Here is a 16,769-nt window from a genome sequence, read left to right as displayed (position 1 = left end):
TTCTGCCTTATTATTATTCGACCATGCTGGTCATTTATGAACATTTGAACATCTTGGTCATGTTCTGTTATAATCTCTACCCGGCACAGCCAGAAGAGGACTGGCCACCCCACATAGCCCGGTTCCTCTCTAGGTTTCTTCCTAGGTTTTGGCCTTTCTAGGGAGTTTTTCCTAGCCACCGTGCTTTTACACCTGCATTGTTTGCTGTTTGGGGTTTTAGGCTGGGTTTCTGTACAGCACTTTGAGATATCAGCTGATGTACGAAGGGCTATATAAATAAATTTGATTTGATTTGATTTGGCCCCTCTGATATATTCCAGATTACGATGATCTGTTAGGACGGGAGAGGGATGTTGTGCTCACTCCAACCAGTGGCGCCACTCCTCGAGGGCCAGCTTGTGGCGAGGAGTTCTCTGTTCCCCACATCGTAATTCCTCTCAGCGGAGGATAACTTCCTGGAGAAGAAGGCACAGGGGATGTAATTTTGGAGGTGTTCCCACCTGCTGAGAGAGTATGGCTCCCAATCCTACTTCGGAGGCATCCACCTCCAGGGTGAAAGGAAGGGTCGGATCAGGTTGGCGAAGGACAGGAGCTGAGGTGAAGAGGCGTTTCAAGTTGTTGAAAGCAGTCAGTCCATTGAAGGGTCCGGGTCTTTTGGCTGGAACTGAAGTTCCGAATGAACCGGCGATAGTAGTTGGAGAACCCAATGAAATGTTGGAGTTCCTTAACCGTGGTGGGTTTGGGCCAGTTACTGATGGCGGTGACTTTGTTCTCATCCATGCTGACCCCTCCAGGTGTCAGTACGAAACCGAGGAAGTTTACAGAGGTTGCATGGAGGGTGCTCTTTTCAGTCTTCACATACAGGTTATGGTCAAGGAGCTGTTGAAGAAGCTTTACACATGCTGTATGTATTCCTTCGGGGAGTTGGACTATATCAGGATGTCATCAATGTAGATGATGAGAAAGTGGTTGATCATATCCAGGCAAATCCTGTTAATAAAGGATTAGAAGACAACGGGGGCGTTAGTAAGGCCGTAGGGCATGACCAGGTATTCATAGTGCCCTCGTGCGTTGATAAAGGCCGTCTTCCAGTCATCGCCTTCAAGTATAGAGACAAGGTTATATGCACTTCGCAGGTCGAGTTTTGTATAGATGTTGGCAGGGCCCACTTGTTCAGGGTCGCTGGGATCAGAGGAAGAGGTTATTGGCCGTGACATCATTCAGGGAATGGTAATCAATACATGGACGGAGACCACCGTCCTTTTTTACAATGAGGAATAAGCTGGACGCAGCTGGGGAAGAAGGATGAATGAAACCGTTTAAGTGTTTCATCAATGTAGTTCTCCATTGCCTCATTTTCCGGGATAGATAGGGGGTATGCTGAAGACATTGCTGCACTGGGCGTATTCAGATGGTACTGTCCTGGTCGTCTACCAGGTTCACCAGTTGTCTCAGCCTACCCTGCAGAGCCACCACCCTGGTGGCACTGCAAAGGCAGATGCCTCAATGGTGGTGGCTCTGCAGGGTAGGCTGAGACAACTGGTGAAGCTGTTAGAAGACCAGGACAGTAGTTCACCTTGTCGCCACGAGATGGCAGGGTCGTGATGACAAAGCCAGGGGTGTCCGAGGATGAATGGCTGTTTGGGGGATGAGAGTCCCATGAGTTGAATGGTTTCGGTGTGGAAGACTCCAATCTGGAGGGTGACGCTCTGTGTCAGGTGTGTAATGAAGCCTGTGCCCAATGGCTGCCCGTCCAGAGTGTTAATCCTTATTAAGGGAGGGGTAACCAAACTTCACGGTTATCAATACTAGGATGGAGAATTGCTTCTGGGAGATATTTAGAAATAAGGACACGCCTACCTGCATGGCAGCGGAGGGACCCTTCTCATCTCTCCGTTGGGGGCGAACAGGGCAATGGCTGAGTTGATGATCTTTCCCTCTACAGTATAGGCAGAGCCCTTCTTGGATCCGCCTTTGACGTTCGATTCACAGGAGACAAGAATGGCCCAACTGCATGGGCTCTGGAAGACTCGGACGGGATGATGGAATCATGGAAAGAGAAGGTTTCGGGTTCCTGGGTGGCAGAGTTTTTCGGAGGTCAGCGATGAGGTGGTCAATGGAGATGGACATACGAATGTATTGATTTAAATCCTGAAGGTCACCTCTACAGGCCAGCTCCGCCCGAAGCAGCCTCACTCCATCCACTCCCTGCAGCCATGGTGAGGAACTCGAGGGCATACTGGCAGCTGAATTGCATCCTTGTGAAGTTCTAAGAGGAGGTCTCCTATAGGACGACCGGAAGGAGAGTGATCAAATAGTGGTGGACCAATCCAGGGCTTTGCCTGTGAGTAGAGACAACAAAATCCAACCTGCTCTTGTTGGTGGCGAAGTTAGTGAGGTTGTGCTCAATGTATTTTCTGTATTGCATCAGAAATCCCTGACATTTCCCAGGTGAAGCGTCATATTTTCCAGGCATGGATATGAATGAAGGAGGGCTATGGGTTATGATACCTGGCATCGGAGGAGTAGAGATAGGCTGGCGGAGAGGATGGCAGATTTCCTCCATAAGCTCCTCTGCTGGGTTAAGCCCCGCTGTATCTCTGCTAAATCCATTCCGTTTTTAGGTGAGGCATTCTGTAATGAACACTCAGGGAGAAAAAGGTGTAGATTCACGCGCAGAGCGCGGCAGGTGTTTATTTCACAGAAGGAAGGAATCGTGGTCACAGGCAGGCAATGGTCATACACAGGTAGGCAAACAGGCAAGTGAATCAAAAATAGGACCGAAGGCTATAATGTGTTCTCGCAAAGAGAGGAAAACACTTTGTAGAGTCAAAACAAACAATCCCTCACAAAGGCAAAAAAAGAATGAACACAAATAAACAGGGCTACGTTCAAGAACAACGAAACAGAACACAAGGTTGACTAAGAAAATAAATACAGAACCTTACAGCCTTTTTGCTATTATAAACTGGTTACCAATGTAATTAGAGCAGTAAAAATAAATATTTTGTCATAACCAATGGTATACTGTGTGATATACCACGGCTTTCAGCCGATCATCATTCAAGGCTCAAACTACCCAATTTATAAAGAGAATCAAGTCAAAACCACAAGTCCAAATCCGCATCTCCATCCATGGTTTAGGAAAGGACTGATTTAGGAAGCAATATACTGCAGGACATCAACACAAGCAGAGCAGAAACAGACACGTTTTTCAGAAGATGGCGTTTTGCAAAGGAAATGATTTGAAATGTCTGAAGCCAAATCCAAACAGGCCTCCCTTGGGGGGGTGTTTTGCTACACTAGGACAACCCACAGTTGAGTTCAGCTCAACGCTGATTGGCAAATAATTGTATCATTTGTTTATCAAGGAAGGCCAAATATTTGCTGGCATCAATCAATGAAATGGTACAGCAGCAACATGTGATACTCTTTTGGTCCAGACAGCACTGTTTTCCTCGCTTTTTCTGGTGAGATTCAGCCACTTGCGAATTGACAGAAAATTATGAAAACACAGGGAGAGACAAAATATACAATATTTTATAATTTAAACATTTTTATTGGTCAAGTATTTGGGAAAGCCTGGCATCCACGAACACACGCCACTGTTGGTCAGTCTATCATGGAAAGAGAAGGTGTTCCTAATGTTTTGTACACTCAGTAAAAATATATATATATACACAGTTGAAGTCGGAAGTTTACATACACCTTAGCCAAATACATTTAAACTCAGTTCCTGACATTTAATCCTAGTAAAATTCCCTGTTTTAGGGGAGTTAGGATCACCACTTTATTTTAAGAATGTGAAATGTCAGAATAATAGTAGAGAGAATGATTTATTTCAATGTTTATGTTTCCAAACTATTTAGTACAATTTATGCAATTGCATAAAATCTATTATGTTACTTCTATGTGAAAAAAACACTTGCATAGTTATATTTGATGATGATGGTGATACCCATTTCAACACATAACTTCCAACAATATGTCTTTGTTATGTTTGTATCTGGCATATTGGACGAGGGTCTACCCTTACCTCCGTGTTAAACTATGGCCGGGATACCATCAAATGCAGGTTGTCTAGAAGCGCACAGTGTTTTACATTGAAAGCTAATTTCCACTTGAAAATAGCTTTCAATTGGAAAGTATCATCTGACATTCGTAGCATTTACCATGAATGCAAGCTTCACAAATGCCGTGGAAATTGTCGGTAGTCCAGCGCTGCAACGCGCCTGGGATTGCATCCTGGCCTATGTAGAAAAGGCCCAGTTCTGCTGTCACACAGCATCAGACTACACATTGGGATTGTCTCCTACTGGGCATGCTGACATGCTGGCGTGGTACTGAGCCGCTGGGGCTCTGCAGACATAATGTGAGTTTATCAGAGGGAACGCTACGGGTCAGTGGCAGCAGTGTGTGAGTCACAGTCAGCCCACTCATCTCTGTGCCTTCTCTGTCACTCTGCCTTCTCTTTCACTGTGCCTTCTCTCAGTAATAGAACTGGGTTAAAATAAGTATATATTTTCTTTCAAACACTCACACTGCACTTTACTGAGTTGACCTGCCTAGCACAATTAAGCAATGACATGTCCAATTCTGGTATTAGGCAACATTTTTCACATTATCCTTTATCTTCATATACAGTGGGGTCCGACATTATTGACGGCCTTAATTAGGATGAGCAAAAATAAATAATGAATATACTGAGCTATATTGTATTCTCCACAAATGTTAGAAAATTATATTATTTTATAATAATGCAATTGCTGAAGAGAAAAGGTAGGGGTCAAAATGATTGACACCCCGGTTTTATATGTTGGAGAACACATTGGGAGCAATCTTAGAAACTTCCTCCATACAGAATCCTTTCGGATCCTTAGTATGCACTATGGACTGCCCTCTTCAATTCAAACCACATGTTTTCAATAAATAATTGAAATAGTGAGCTATATTGTACACTCCAAAAAAAAAGGGAAATTATATTATTTATTTAGAAAAATCCAAATTTTGCAATGGTCATCTCAGTTTCCGGACTTGAAACCCATTGAAAATATGTGGTTTGAATTAATTCGTGCAGTCCATAGGAGCATGTATCTGGAAGGATTCTGTATTGAGTAATGGTTTAAGATCCCGCCCAATGTGTTCCCCAACTCATATTTTTCTTTGAAAAAGCTCAGTGCCATTATTCTCGCAAGGTGAGATATTAAAGGTATTGAAAACAGGGGTGTCAATATTTCTTACCCCTAAATGTTTGAAAAAAAAAAAAACTTTCTCTTTCTTTCTTATATTACCTTCTCTCAGAAATTGTATTAGTATAAATAATATAATTTCCCAATATAATAATTTATACAATATAGCTCAGTATTTGAATTATTTATTTTAAGCAGTCATTTTTGTTCATCTTAAAAAAGGTAGCCAATCATTTCGAACCCCAATGTAAATACCTTGACACGAAATAATCTGGTAAATGTAACGTCATATTTCAACGTTACAGAAGCTTAGAGGGGTACGTCTCCTGACTGACTGTCAGGGGAATGTGTCACTGTCAGGACCCACTACAACCACTGTGGTAGAGGAGCATTGTGGTGTCTGGAGATAATGCTAATGGGGTGTGACTAAACACCAAGTGCATGATGGGAACTGAATAGCGGCGTGCACATTTAGGGAATGTCTGGTTTGCGTGATGATGTCAGCACAACTGTCCCTGTCGTTTTTGATCGACATTAAACAACTGAAACAGATATCATGTTTTGCAGAGCTTTGTGTTCTCATTGCAGACAATTACCCTGTGCACTTATAATCATCCAGCTCCATGGGCATGGTAACAATGAAGAAAATGCAGAAGTTAAAGACATGACATAGAGATACAAGACGTTTATATCTCAGTTACTGGGATTGATTGCTGTTTTTGAGGTGTTTTTATTCTTTAAAATTAAGTGTAATTTTGTACCAATTATTCAATGTTTGAACTATTTTCATCTCACATTAGATTGCTTCAAAAAGTTGCTTGGAAACCTTGGTAACCATCATTTAAACTTTATTTTTATTATTATAAAAACGTGTTTTTTTTAACCTTTATTTATACAGGTACATTAATTAACAAACTGAAATACTGTATGTATTTACAATGACAACATGTCATTAGTCTAGATTTGAGTTGTTAAATAATGTAATGTGTTTCATAACTCACATTTCACATTTTCAACAAAAAAAGTGTGTCTCTCACTTCTTCCTGTGGCAGCAGAAAGTCTAGCTTGTTTGCTGAACGTTGTCATACTCCTGTGGTCTGTAGAGTATTGGACACCAGAAATCTGGCTGATGAAGAAAGTATGGATTAATCAAACAGTAGTTTCGTAACTTACATATACTGGATCTATTGTTGTACTGAGAAATTAATCTGCACTTTTTCCCTGGAACAAATTATGACAATGTGCAGTACTGTAGGCCACGTAAGAACATATATTTAATATACAGTATTATACCATTCTAAGGTCTCCATCAATGTTTATCAATGATCTCTGGATTATACAGACCTTCTTGATGATGGTTCTCAGACTGCTTTCCTCAGCTTTCCTGTTCCCTTCCTTTCTTGATCTCTTCTTCAGGATCTTAGCATGCAGAAACTCCACCCTCTCCTCAGCTTTGGTGGAGAAGAACTGCTCACACACCACAAGCCTGATCTGTGTGAGCTTGGCAGACATCAGGGACATGCTGAGAAGGGCAGCTAGTAACACAACCAGAGGCAGGATGGAGTCATAGAGTACTAATCTAGGTTTAGGAAGGCAACTCTTCTCAAAGATGGACACCTGGTAGGAGAAATCCCTCCTGTTGATCTCCTCTGAAATGGGGACACCAATAATGGTCATGTCTTCCTGAAACAACAATTGTTCAGTAGAGCAACAGGGTTATAGCCTCGTGGCTAGATTGTATTGAATTAATTAAGACTGTATCTTGTTGTGTGCTTTACTAACATAGATACTTACGTTTATGTTCATAATCAAAGGAACATGAAATGGCTCTAGCTCATGAAGTCGCGTTCTGATGACCTCAACAAACCAGAACATGAGTACATCAACACCTATGAACAAGACCCAGGCTAGACAATGGGTGAACACTGGGAAACTGAATTTCAGTATGACTTTCCATTCCGTGGCCCTGAGTCGAGGGGAAGGGATTGTGATGTAGCGTCTAGCCTCCTTCGGTGTGAGGGGGAGCACTGGAGGCCTTCCTTCTGCCTTCTGCTTCTCATCAAAATGTATGAATGTCCTGGTTATGTACACGTTTTCATATTTCTTGTTGTGGCAATATCTCCTCAAGTGCAGCACTGTGAAGCCCATCAGTAGGAGGAAACTGAAGGCAGGGAAAAGTCTCTGACTTCCAGAGGACAGCGTGTCCACCGCGTCCCAGACGCTCTTTGCAGTTCCATTTAGAGTCCTCTCAACTTCAACCAGCCTCTCCCTCAACTTCTCAGAGTCTCCTCTGGACGTGACCTCCAGATCAGAAACCAACTCCGCCACGCCGAAGTCTGTGAACGCTCGGAGTACGTCGCCAACCCATCTCAACATCCTGACGTAGTTACAGAGCGGCGTGGTGTCGATGGACATCCTCTTGGCCTGCAGGTTGCACACCATACTCCTACTGAGCCCTGTGATGTTCTCCAGCGTGTTCTGGATGTTCTTGAGAACCACCAAACTTGTCCCGGCGGTGATGAGAACGTTCCGGCCCTGCCTCATCCCACAAGACAGCACAAACAGAACCCCAAAGCACCGCACCCTCTTAGAGAGGAACAGAGAGGCCCCCACTGCCACCCAACAGGAGCCTGCTATCCCAGCAGCCACCATCAGGCCGTACTGCAGGACATAGAGCAGGTAGAGGAGGAGGAAGGAGCTCAGGATGAGACTGAAGGTGAGACAGATGATCAAGAGGACTGATCGGTTTCTCCAGCCCTGCCTGGTGTTTGTTGTGTACAGATCTGCAGCAGCGGACCAGGAGTGATACAGGGCTTGTTTCAATTGAGGGCAAGTTGTTTTCATCATTGATGAAACAGTACCTGAGAAAGGAAGAAGGACAAATATCTCTGTGATAATACTGTAAAATCCTCAGAAATTCCATTACTGAAATGGTCTCAGACTAAGTGGCAAAAAAGAAGATTGAATGTATCCACAAGAAACACGTATTTCATAGGTTAGAACTGTGTCATTTCCATTTAACCATGTAATTTCTTGGTAAATATCTGGTCATTTATTTACGTAAAATAAGGTACCTAAGCACACTGAAAAAAAAGATCAAAACAACTGTCATGATGTTGGCCTCTTTGGGTATAGTAAACCCATCCCCCTCTCCCTAGAGAGAGTAAGTTTTCATAGAGGACCAAGGAAATCCTTCCACCTCACAGAACTTGAGGTACGAACAAATTTCATGTTCCAGAGAAAGTATAAAAGATCGGTGAAGAATCCAGCAACGAACTGGTCCGTCTGTCACAACTTGGGGAAGCTCATGGGAGACGGTGTGGCAACATTACCATAACGCTGTTTATGTAATAGACTCAGATATGACGTTTACATCTAATTGTTGTATAAGATGAATGAGTGAGAATGATACTGTTTACACTATTTTACAATGTGATTTTGGACTGTTTAATGAAGGTAAACTCAAAAAGGGAATTGGATTTGAACTAAATCAGAGGACCGTCCCTGAGCCCAGTTAGGGTCAGACATCCTGGGACAGCCTTTTCTGCCATTCCAGATAAAAACCCCACTCGGGTTTTCGATCAGCAGACCGAGCTTACCTCAATTACGAGATGTCTAAAGGTTGCAGACCATGTTTTTCTCCATTAGGAGGACAAAGGTTGTAGACCATTGCTGAATCTTTTAACCATACCACGTGGTTAAACTCTTAGACGATCGATACCAACAGAATAAGAACAAGTCTTTGATATTGATTACTAGTCTGCAGCTAGGAATTCGGCATCATTGAACGCAAAGAACGACAACCACCGAAACATCCCCTCTAACCACAACCATTACATTTACATTTACATTTAAGTCATTTAGCAGACGCTCTTATCCAGAGCGACTTACAAATTGGTGCATTCACCTTATGACATCCAGTGGAACAGCCACTTTACAATAGTGCATCTAAATCTTTTAAGGGGGGTGAGAAGGATTACTTATCCTATCCTAGGTATTCCTTAAAGAGGTGGGGTTTCAGGTGTCTCCGGAAGGTGGTGATTGACTCCGCTGTCCTGGCGTTGTGAGGGAGTTTGTTCCACCATTGGGGAGCCAGAGCAGCGAACAGTTTTGACTGGGCTGAGCGGGAACTGTACTTCCTCAGTGGTAGGGAGGCGAGCAGGCCAGAGGTGGATGAACGCAGTGCCCTTGTTTGGGTGTAGGGCCTGATCAGAGCCTGGAGGTACTGAGGTGCCGTTCCCCTCACAGCTCCGTAGGCAAGCACCATGGTCTTGTAGCGGATGCGAGCTTCAACTGGAAGCCAGTGGAGAGAGCGGAGGAGCGGGGTGACATGAGAGAACTTGGGAAGGTTGAACACCAGACGGGCTGCGGCGTTCTGGATGAGTTGTAGGGGTTTAATGGCACAGGCAGGGAGCCCAGCCAACAGCGAGTTGCAACCGATAGAGAGCGGGAGAGAGACGGACAATTCTACAGAATAAACAAACTTTTCACCAGCAATCAAGATGACACACTGAGCGTAAATATATATATTGATTGCAATTGTTCCTTAATGAGTGAGCGTTCATGTGCAAAGGATTAGCATTTCAATTGTTATAATTATCACTTTGTAGTGACTTCTTAGTCGACCCCCACTTCCCCTTTTGTCTAACAAGCCACCATGCCGGTTTAGCCCACTAGGGCACATTCTCCTATCATTACATGTAACCACATTTACCTTGTTTGTTTGTTTGTTTATGCATTTCTGTGAATTACTTAGTTAGTAATAAATAAATTATCTAAGACAATTGATGCATGTATGACTCATAGTGAAGACTGGGTTCGTGCAGATAACCAACAATTTACGACGTTTGGAATGAGATTAACGTGAGATAAAGTAAATAATTCATTAATTCGAAGACTAATTGATCAGATAAAATAATCGTAATATTTCTCCTTGGTGCCCCGACTTCCTAGTTAATTAGTTACGTGATTAATCAGTTGATCATGTAGTAACTAATTACAGAGAATCTTTGATAAAAACTATCAGTCTTCAGTTAATGATAGTAAAGACACGACACAACCAACCAGGCATTCAGAAAGAATAATCAAACAATCTATTAATATCAAGAGGACTGAGATATGCCTGAAATCCAAGAGGATAAATACATATGATTTCATTTGATTGATCATTTCCATACATTTTGCAACATTTTGGGTAAAGTTTAGCATAACATATAGTTAGAGGGAACCAAAAGTAGCTTTAAAGCTACAGTAACTGTTGACTATCTTGGGCAGACACGGGTGTGTCCAACCTTATACATTAAACATAGTTTTTCATAACCATCGACCAATACTTTAAAAAGCATTACTAGAGCCTCACAAATTCAGCATTATCACAACACAGTATCTCCCTTACCTGCTGGTCCTGTGTGGTATGTCTGGATAGTAAGACTATGTGAAATGACAAGCAGAACTCTCAAGCTTTCATACCAATTTTAACCTCAGCACTTACTCATTTCCCATTTAAAATTTCAGAACTTAGTCACCTCCCAGTTATCGTCATGGTGTCGCTCACTTAACTGTCTAACCACACGACAGGAGTTCAGCTCAACAAACACGTGAAGAATAAACTCAAAATACAGTACTGTCATTGTTGAAGTAAAGTCTTTTGTGATAGTTAGTTATTTAACCACCTAACTAACTAACGTACTTAATTACTTACTTACTATTCAAGTAGTACAACCTTCAATATAAGGAGCATAGAGCATTGTTGGTCATTCCAACATACCACTCTACACAGCTGAGTAGGTGGTGTTAAAACAGTAAAAGAGGAACTTTCTTTTTAGTTCTGTAGTAAAAAATGTATTCCTGGCTCTCTCCAAAAGTATAGGTTGTTCTTTCATCTTTAGTGTTGCCAAATAATTTAGCGGAAGCACAACTTTGCACTCATATGAGGGGAAGTGGAACTGACTGCTACTTCTTGTCTCTTAACTTCCCCCAGCTTGACCTAAGTCTTGATTTGTTCACATGCTGTATACATTTCTGAAAGACAAAATATTTGTAGCGTAGACTGTAGAATAGGTAGGAACCGTTAGTGGGCCACAGTTTGTGACTACGTTGATACTTGCCAGACAGTTTGCTATTGTAAAAGACAATGTGTTTTTCTTTTTACTCCCAACCTACCTGGTGAAATAAAGATAGTAATTTGTGGGTGTTGTGGAACAACCTACCTGGAGAAATAAAGATAGTAATTTGTGGGTGTTGTGGAACATCCTACCTGGAGAAATAAAGATAGTAATGTGTGGGTGTTGTGGAACAACCTACCTGGAGAAATAAAGATAGTAATGTGTGGGTGTTGTGGAACATCCTACCTGGAGAAATAAAGATAGTAATTTGTGGGTGTTGTGGAACATCCTACCTGGAGAAATAAAGATAGTAATGTGTGGGTGTTGTGGAACAACCTACCTGGAGAAATAAAGATAGTAATTGGTGGGTGTTGTGGAACATCCTACCTGGAGAAATAAAGATAGTAATTTGTGGGTGTTGTGGAACAACCTACCTGGAGAAATAAAGACAGTAATTTGTGGGTGTTGTGGAACAACCTACCTGGAGAAATAAAGATAGTAATTGGTGGGTGTTGTGGAACATCCTACCTGGAGAAATAAAGATAGTAATTTGTGGGTGTTGTGGAACAACCTACCTGGAGAAATAAAGACAGTAATTTGTGGGTGTTGTGGAACAACCTACCTGGAGAAATAAAGACAGTAATTGGTGGGTGTTGTGGAACATCCTACCTGGAGAAATAAAGATAGTAATTGGTGGGTGTTGTGGAACATCCTACCTGGAGAAATAAAGATAGTAATTTGTGGGTGTTGTGGAACAACCTACCTGGAGAAATAAAGATAGTAATTTGTGGGTGTTGTGGAACAACCTACCTGGAGAAATAAAGATAGTAATTTGTGGGTGTTGTGGAACAACCTACCTGGAGAAATAAAGATAGTAATTGGTGGGTGTTGTGGAACATCCTACCTGGAGAAATAAAGATAGTAATTTGTGGGTGTTGTGGAACAACCTACCTGGAGAAATAAAGACAGTAATTTGTGGGTGTTGTGGAACATCCTACCTGGAGAAATAAAGATAGTAATGTGTGGGTGTTGTGGAACAACCTACCTGGAGAAATAAAGACAGTAATGTGTGGGTGTTGTGGAACAACCTACCTGGAGAAATAAATATAGTAATGTGTGGGTGTTGTGGAACAACCTACCTGGAGAAATAAAGATAGTAATTTGTGGATGTTTTGGAACAGGAAATCGTCATGCCCAGATAGATAAAAATGCTTGTGTATGTTGATACTGTTCACTGGTACTCAGCGTCGGTGTAATATCCATTTTTTATTTGAAAAATAACTTACATAAATCTCTGTACTCAACCATACTTCACCAAGACATAGCCTTGGCATAAACACATTGCACCAAAACAAAAGAAAGAAAAGGCATTCAAAAGGGTAAATAACATGTCTTTGTCATCATGTGAGACATTATTCCTATTCCAAAATATTGTATTCATCTATTTGAGTTTGCTTGTTTTATTCAAATTTCTAATATGTACAATGTCAATCAAAAATGAAAGTATATAGCATCAAGATATTGGATGGACATTAGAATGTATAGGTTTAACATGGAAAAGGAATAATGTCTCAGTTTATTTTCATTCAGACATAACTGTACGATTCTTATACCTCCCATACACAAGAAGGATTTATAATTACTAAAAATAAAAAATAAAAACTGGTCTTGGCTTGTAAATAAACTAATAAAAATATGAAATTAATTTTCTTTTCACAAAAACAAAAAACCTAAATTCATATAGTGTGGCAACATCCCATGTTGTTTGACCTTGTGTTTTACTGGTCCTCAGAAACAGTGCCTGAACTACACAGCGATATACAGTACATAAGTTGTATGTTTGCCGCATCTTGCTTGGATATAAATATCCTTCTTGCTGTACCAATACAGATTATTTTTGCATGTTAGTTAACAATACTGAAATAAAATACACTTGCAACCACAACTTTTTTGTCAACCTCCAATGAATATAAAATATTTTTCTTTGTCATTCTTTTTGAAAAAGTGGAAATAAAATATGATCTAGGGGTTGGTGGAATGTTTTGTTATAACGTTTTAATAGTCTGGCCATGAAAGTAACTAAATTCATTTGCTGTAGAATTCAATTAAAGGTGAGGGGGGAAAAGTAACTAAGTTGACATGCACTGTACAAGAAACTGCAAAACTCCCAAATATCCTCTTTATCAAAACATGCTGAGTTACTTTAAGGTGTGCCCAAGCCATGTTGCAGAAAATCTTTTTCAACATGCTTGTTAAACAAATCAAATCCCCCCCCAAAAAAAGACACATTGAAACGATACAGAGCTGTAAAAGAACCAACAGTCCTGAAACTCTGGACAATATCAGGGGGATGCCCTGGGACAAGGGAGAGAAAGAGACGTGTACAATTTGCACATAATGTTTATCTTTATAAGGCTTGTAAACCTTTACAATTAAATAAATAATTTACATTTATTTTCATCATCACTTTCTCACATAAACAGTTTTTTTGGATAAATAACTCCAAAAGTTTTTATTTGAGTTTCTCTTACTGTATGTCTGCCAAACACAGACTTATGTTATGGATGGTCTAAAGAATGATAAACAATGTGTCTTTTTTTACCACGCTGTTGCATTCACTCCCCTTTGAAAACCATGCACTAGTGAAATTTATATTTAAAAATAATATAAATTGTTGAAAATGGCTGATGTGTTTTATTTGTTTTTCTTCATCTTTTTTTGCAAGTCGCAGCCTCAAGAAAATAATTTTCTTTTCTTTTTTTCAGCTAAATTTTTGTCCATGCAAAAAAAATCAGTAATTTTTTTATTTTTAATCTTCATTTAAATTTCATACAATATATCAACAGAGAAATAATAACGTTAGGTCATAAAAGTTAGCCTTGTTGTGGGTTCTGATCAAAAGATTCTGGAGTGTCGATAGTACAGTAGCCACTTTTGTATTGCCTTTAGTAACTTTAGTATTGTCTCTCTGGTGTGATCTACTACCTATAGGTATTTATATAGGGCCTCATATTCGGGGTTTGAGCTTTAGTTGGGACACCCCACCTCTCCTATTGCAATGATCCTCATAGTTCCATTTACACATCTAGCTAGGTCTGTTGGCGTGGCATGACCAAGCTTCTGGACAGGACAACACTGTCAGTCACCCCTTCAGGTATGCAAGTACATCGACAATAAAACAAACAAAAAACTAAATAATTAATTAAAAACTAAAACATGTATTTTTCATTCGAAAAGGGCTTCTGTAGAACTCATCGAGCGGGTTCCCAGTTCCGACCCCCATGGCTTAAGATTGGATGAAAACCTGGAATCGCTCGATTTAGAGACAATTCCTGGTGCTAAGGAGTCCATTACGGCCTTCCAATCTGAGCTGGCGCTCCGACCCGGCCGAGGGAGCGACGCTCGCTACGCACAATGTGTGCGACACTTTGCTCAAAACACAGGATCACGTTTGCTCCCCTAGAAACAGGCTCAGAAGACACAACATCAAGCATGCAGTGTAACCGGGGGGCGTGACCGGTCTGTCGCAGCTTGTTTAACCTCAACACTGGGTGCTGCTGCTACAACAATGCTATCAGTCCACACACTGCTATGACCGGCTATCCAATGATGTTTGGGAAGCTCTTCTTGTCAAGGGGGCCAGGGTAGGGTCCACCAATGAGGAAGGAGGAAAGAGCTTGAACCAGCCAATCACCATGTTAGACAGGTCCAGCTCATCTAAAAGTATCTGAACTGCTCCCATAAAGGATTTATGGTCCATGCGTCCGTAGTCTCCCCATACAATGATCTGTGGAGAAGAGGGTTTATTAGACATGTTATTATAATATGTTAGAGGCCTGCATTTATTTAGAAAGTATGTGTGAACTGTGAAGTATTTATCAAGGCCTTGTAGCACATAGAAGTTTACCTGTAGAACTTTCCCTCCAGGAGCCTCTTCGAAAGGCAGTTGCTGCTGGTAAAGGGGATCCAAGGTTTTTCTTGCTACTTTTGTTTTCTTTTTGGCTATGCAGGCTCCGTTTTCCAAAAGATACACTTTTACATATGGTGCTATGAAGAGAGAGAGAGACAGAATAGTTACAATACTATTGGCAGCATTGTCAATTGGTTCAAGCACTGGTTACCGTAGTGACCAGTTTGTACTAGCATGAGGTTCGGGGCTGTGGGTTCTATTCTATTTCACTCAAATACAGGATACAAAAAAAATCACAATTCCAGTGGGTCAGAAGTTTACATACACTAAACTAAGTTGACTGTGCCTTTAAACAGCTTGGCAAATTCCAGAAGCTTTTGATTAATTGACATTATTTGAGTCAATTGGAGGTGTACCCGTGGATGTGTTTCAAGGTCTACCTTCAAACTTAGTGCCTCTTTGCTTGACATCATGGGAAAATCAAAAGGAATCAGGCAAGACCTCAGAAAATAAATTGTAGACCTCCACAAGTCTGGTTCATCCTTGGGAGCAATTTCCAACCACCTGAAGGTACCACGTTCATCTGTACAAACAATAGTACAGAAATATAAACACTATGGGACCACGCAGCCGTCATACCACTCAGGAAAGAGATGCGTTCTGTCTCCTAGAGATGAACGTACTTTGGTGCGAAAAGTGCAAATCAATCCCAGAACAGCAGCAAAGGATCTTGTGAAGATGCTGGAGGAAACAGGTACAAAAGTATCTATATCTACATTAAAACGAGTCCTATATCGACATAACCTATCCACTCAGCAAGGAAGAAGCCACTGCTCCAAAACCGCCATAAAAAAGCCAGACTATGGTTTGCAACTGCACATGGGGACAAAGATCGTACTTTTTAGAGAAATGTCCTCTGGCCTGATGAAAAAAAAATAGAACTGTTTGGCCATAATGACCGTTGTTATGTTTGGAGGAAAAAGGTGGAGGCTTGCAAGCTGAAGAAAATAATCCCAACCGTGAAGCAAGGGGGTGACAGCATCATGTTGTGGGGGTGCTTTGCTGCAGGAGGGACTGGTGCACTTCACAAAATACAGTAGATGGCATCATGAGGTAGGAAACATACCTCATGATGGATATATTGAAGCAACATCTCAAGACATCAGTCAGGAAGTTAAAGCTTGGTCGCAAATGGGTCTTCCAAATGGACAATGACCCCAAGCATACATCCAAAGATGTGGCAAAATGGCTCAAGGACAACAAAGTCAAGGTATTTGAGTGGCCATCACAAAGCCCTGAACTCAATCCTATAGAAAATTTGTGGGCAGAACTGAAAAAGCGTGTTCGAGCAAGGAGGCCTACAAACCTACTCAGTTACACCAGCTCTGTCAGCAGGAATGGGCCAAAATTCACCCAACTTATTGTGGGAAGATTGTGGACGGCTACCCAAAACGTTTGACCTGAGTTAAACAATTTAAAGGCAATGCAACCAAAAGTGAATTGAGTATATGTAAACGTCTGATCCACTGTGAATGTGATGAAAGAAATAAAAGCTGAAATAAATAA

The 16,769-nt window shown here is 41.2% G+C and overlaps 2 protein-coding genes across 33 annotated transcripts in view; both read right to left on the bottom strand.

The window, feature by feature from the left end:
- Nucleotides 1-6,026: 6,026 nt before the first annotated feature.
- Nucleotides 6,027-10,675, bottom strand: LOC118373994 (dendritic cell-specific transmembrane protein). 3 transcript variants are annotated; one of them, XM_035760325.2, is made up of 4 exons: nucleotides 10,585-10,675; nucleotides 6,984-8,050; nucleotides 6,534-6,872; nucleotides 6,027-6,311 (listed from the first exon to the last, which is right to left on the bottom strand). In XM_035760325.2, exons 2-4 carry the CDS (start codon nucleotides 8,034-8,036, stop codon nucleotides 6,180-6,182), a joined length of 1,524 nt encoding a protein of 507 aa, XP_035616218.1. In that variant the 5' UTR covers nucleotides 8,037-8,050; nucleotides 10,585-10,675; the 3' UTR covers nucleotides 6,027-6,179. The 3 variants fall into 3 exon arrangements, with proteins under 3 accessions (XP_035616218.1, XP_035616219.1, XP_035616222.1); XM_035760326.2 differs by lacking the exon at nucleotides 10,585-10,675 and having other exon boundaries at nucleotides 6,984-9,133; XM_035760329.2 differs by lacking the exon at nucleotides 10,585-10,675 and having other exon boundaries at nucleotides 6,027-6,315; nucleotides 6,984-9,130.
- Nucleotides 10,676-12,539: 1,864 nt separating this feature from the next.
- LOC118364073 (regulating synaptic membrane exocytosis protein 2-like) overlaps nucleotides 12,540-16,769 on the bottom strand; it is a 205,289-nt gene continuing 201,059 nt past the window's right edge. For all 30 annotated transcript variants that reach the window (XM_052489742.1, XM_052489746.1, XM_052489765.1 and 27 more), the window contains 2 exons: nucleotides 15,201-15,340; nucleotides 12,540-15,080 (listed from right to left, as the gene is read on the bottom strand). In XM_052489742.1, the coding sequence (XP_052345702.1) occupies nucleotides 14,883-15,080; nucleotides 15,201-15,340 (338 nt within the window). In that variant the 3' untranslated portion in view covers nucleotides 12,540-14,882. The remainder of the gene's footprint in view (nucleotides 15,081-15,200; nucleotides 15,341-16,769) is intronic.

This window comes from Oncorhynchus keta, chromosome 31 (genome assembly GCF_023373465.1).
Source record: "Oncorhynchus keta strain PuntledgeMale-10-30-2019 chromosome 31, Oket_V2, whole genome shotgun sequence".
NCBI classification, from domain to species: domain Eukaryota; kingdom Metazoa; phylum Chordata; class Actinopteri; order Salmoniformes; family Salmonidae; genus Oncorhynchus; species Oncorhynchus keta.
This window is presented reverse-complemented; position numbering and strand designations above follow the sequence as displayed.

Coding starts and splice junctions, on each gene's coding strand:
- LOC118373994 (XM_035760325.2), bottom strand. CDS start 8,036: ATGATGAAAACAACTTGCCCTCAATTGAAACAAGCCCTGTATCACTCC. Junction 6,873..6,983: donor CTTTGATTATGAACATAAAC/GTAAGTATCTAT, acceptor TTGTTGTTTCAG/GAAGACATGACCATTATTGG. Junction 6,312..6,533: donor TGAGAACCATCATCAAGAAG/GTCTGTATAATC, acceptor TTCATCAGCCAG/ATTTCTGGTGTCCAATACTC.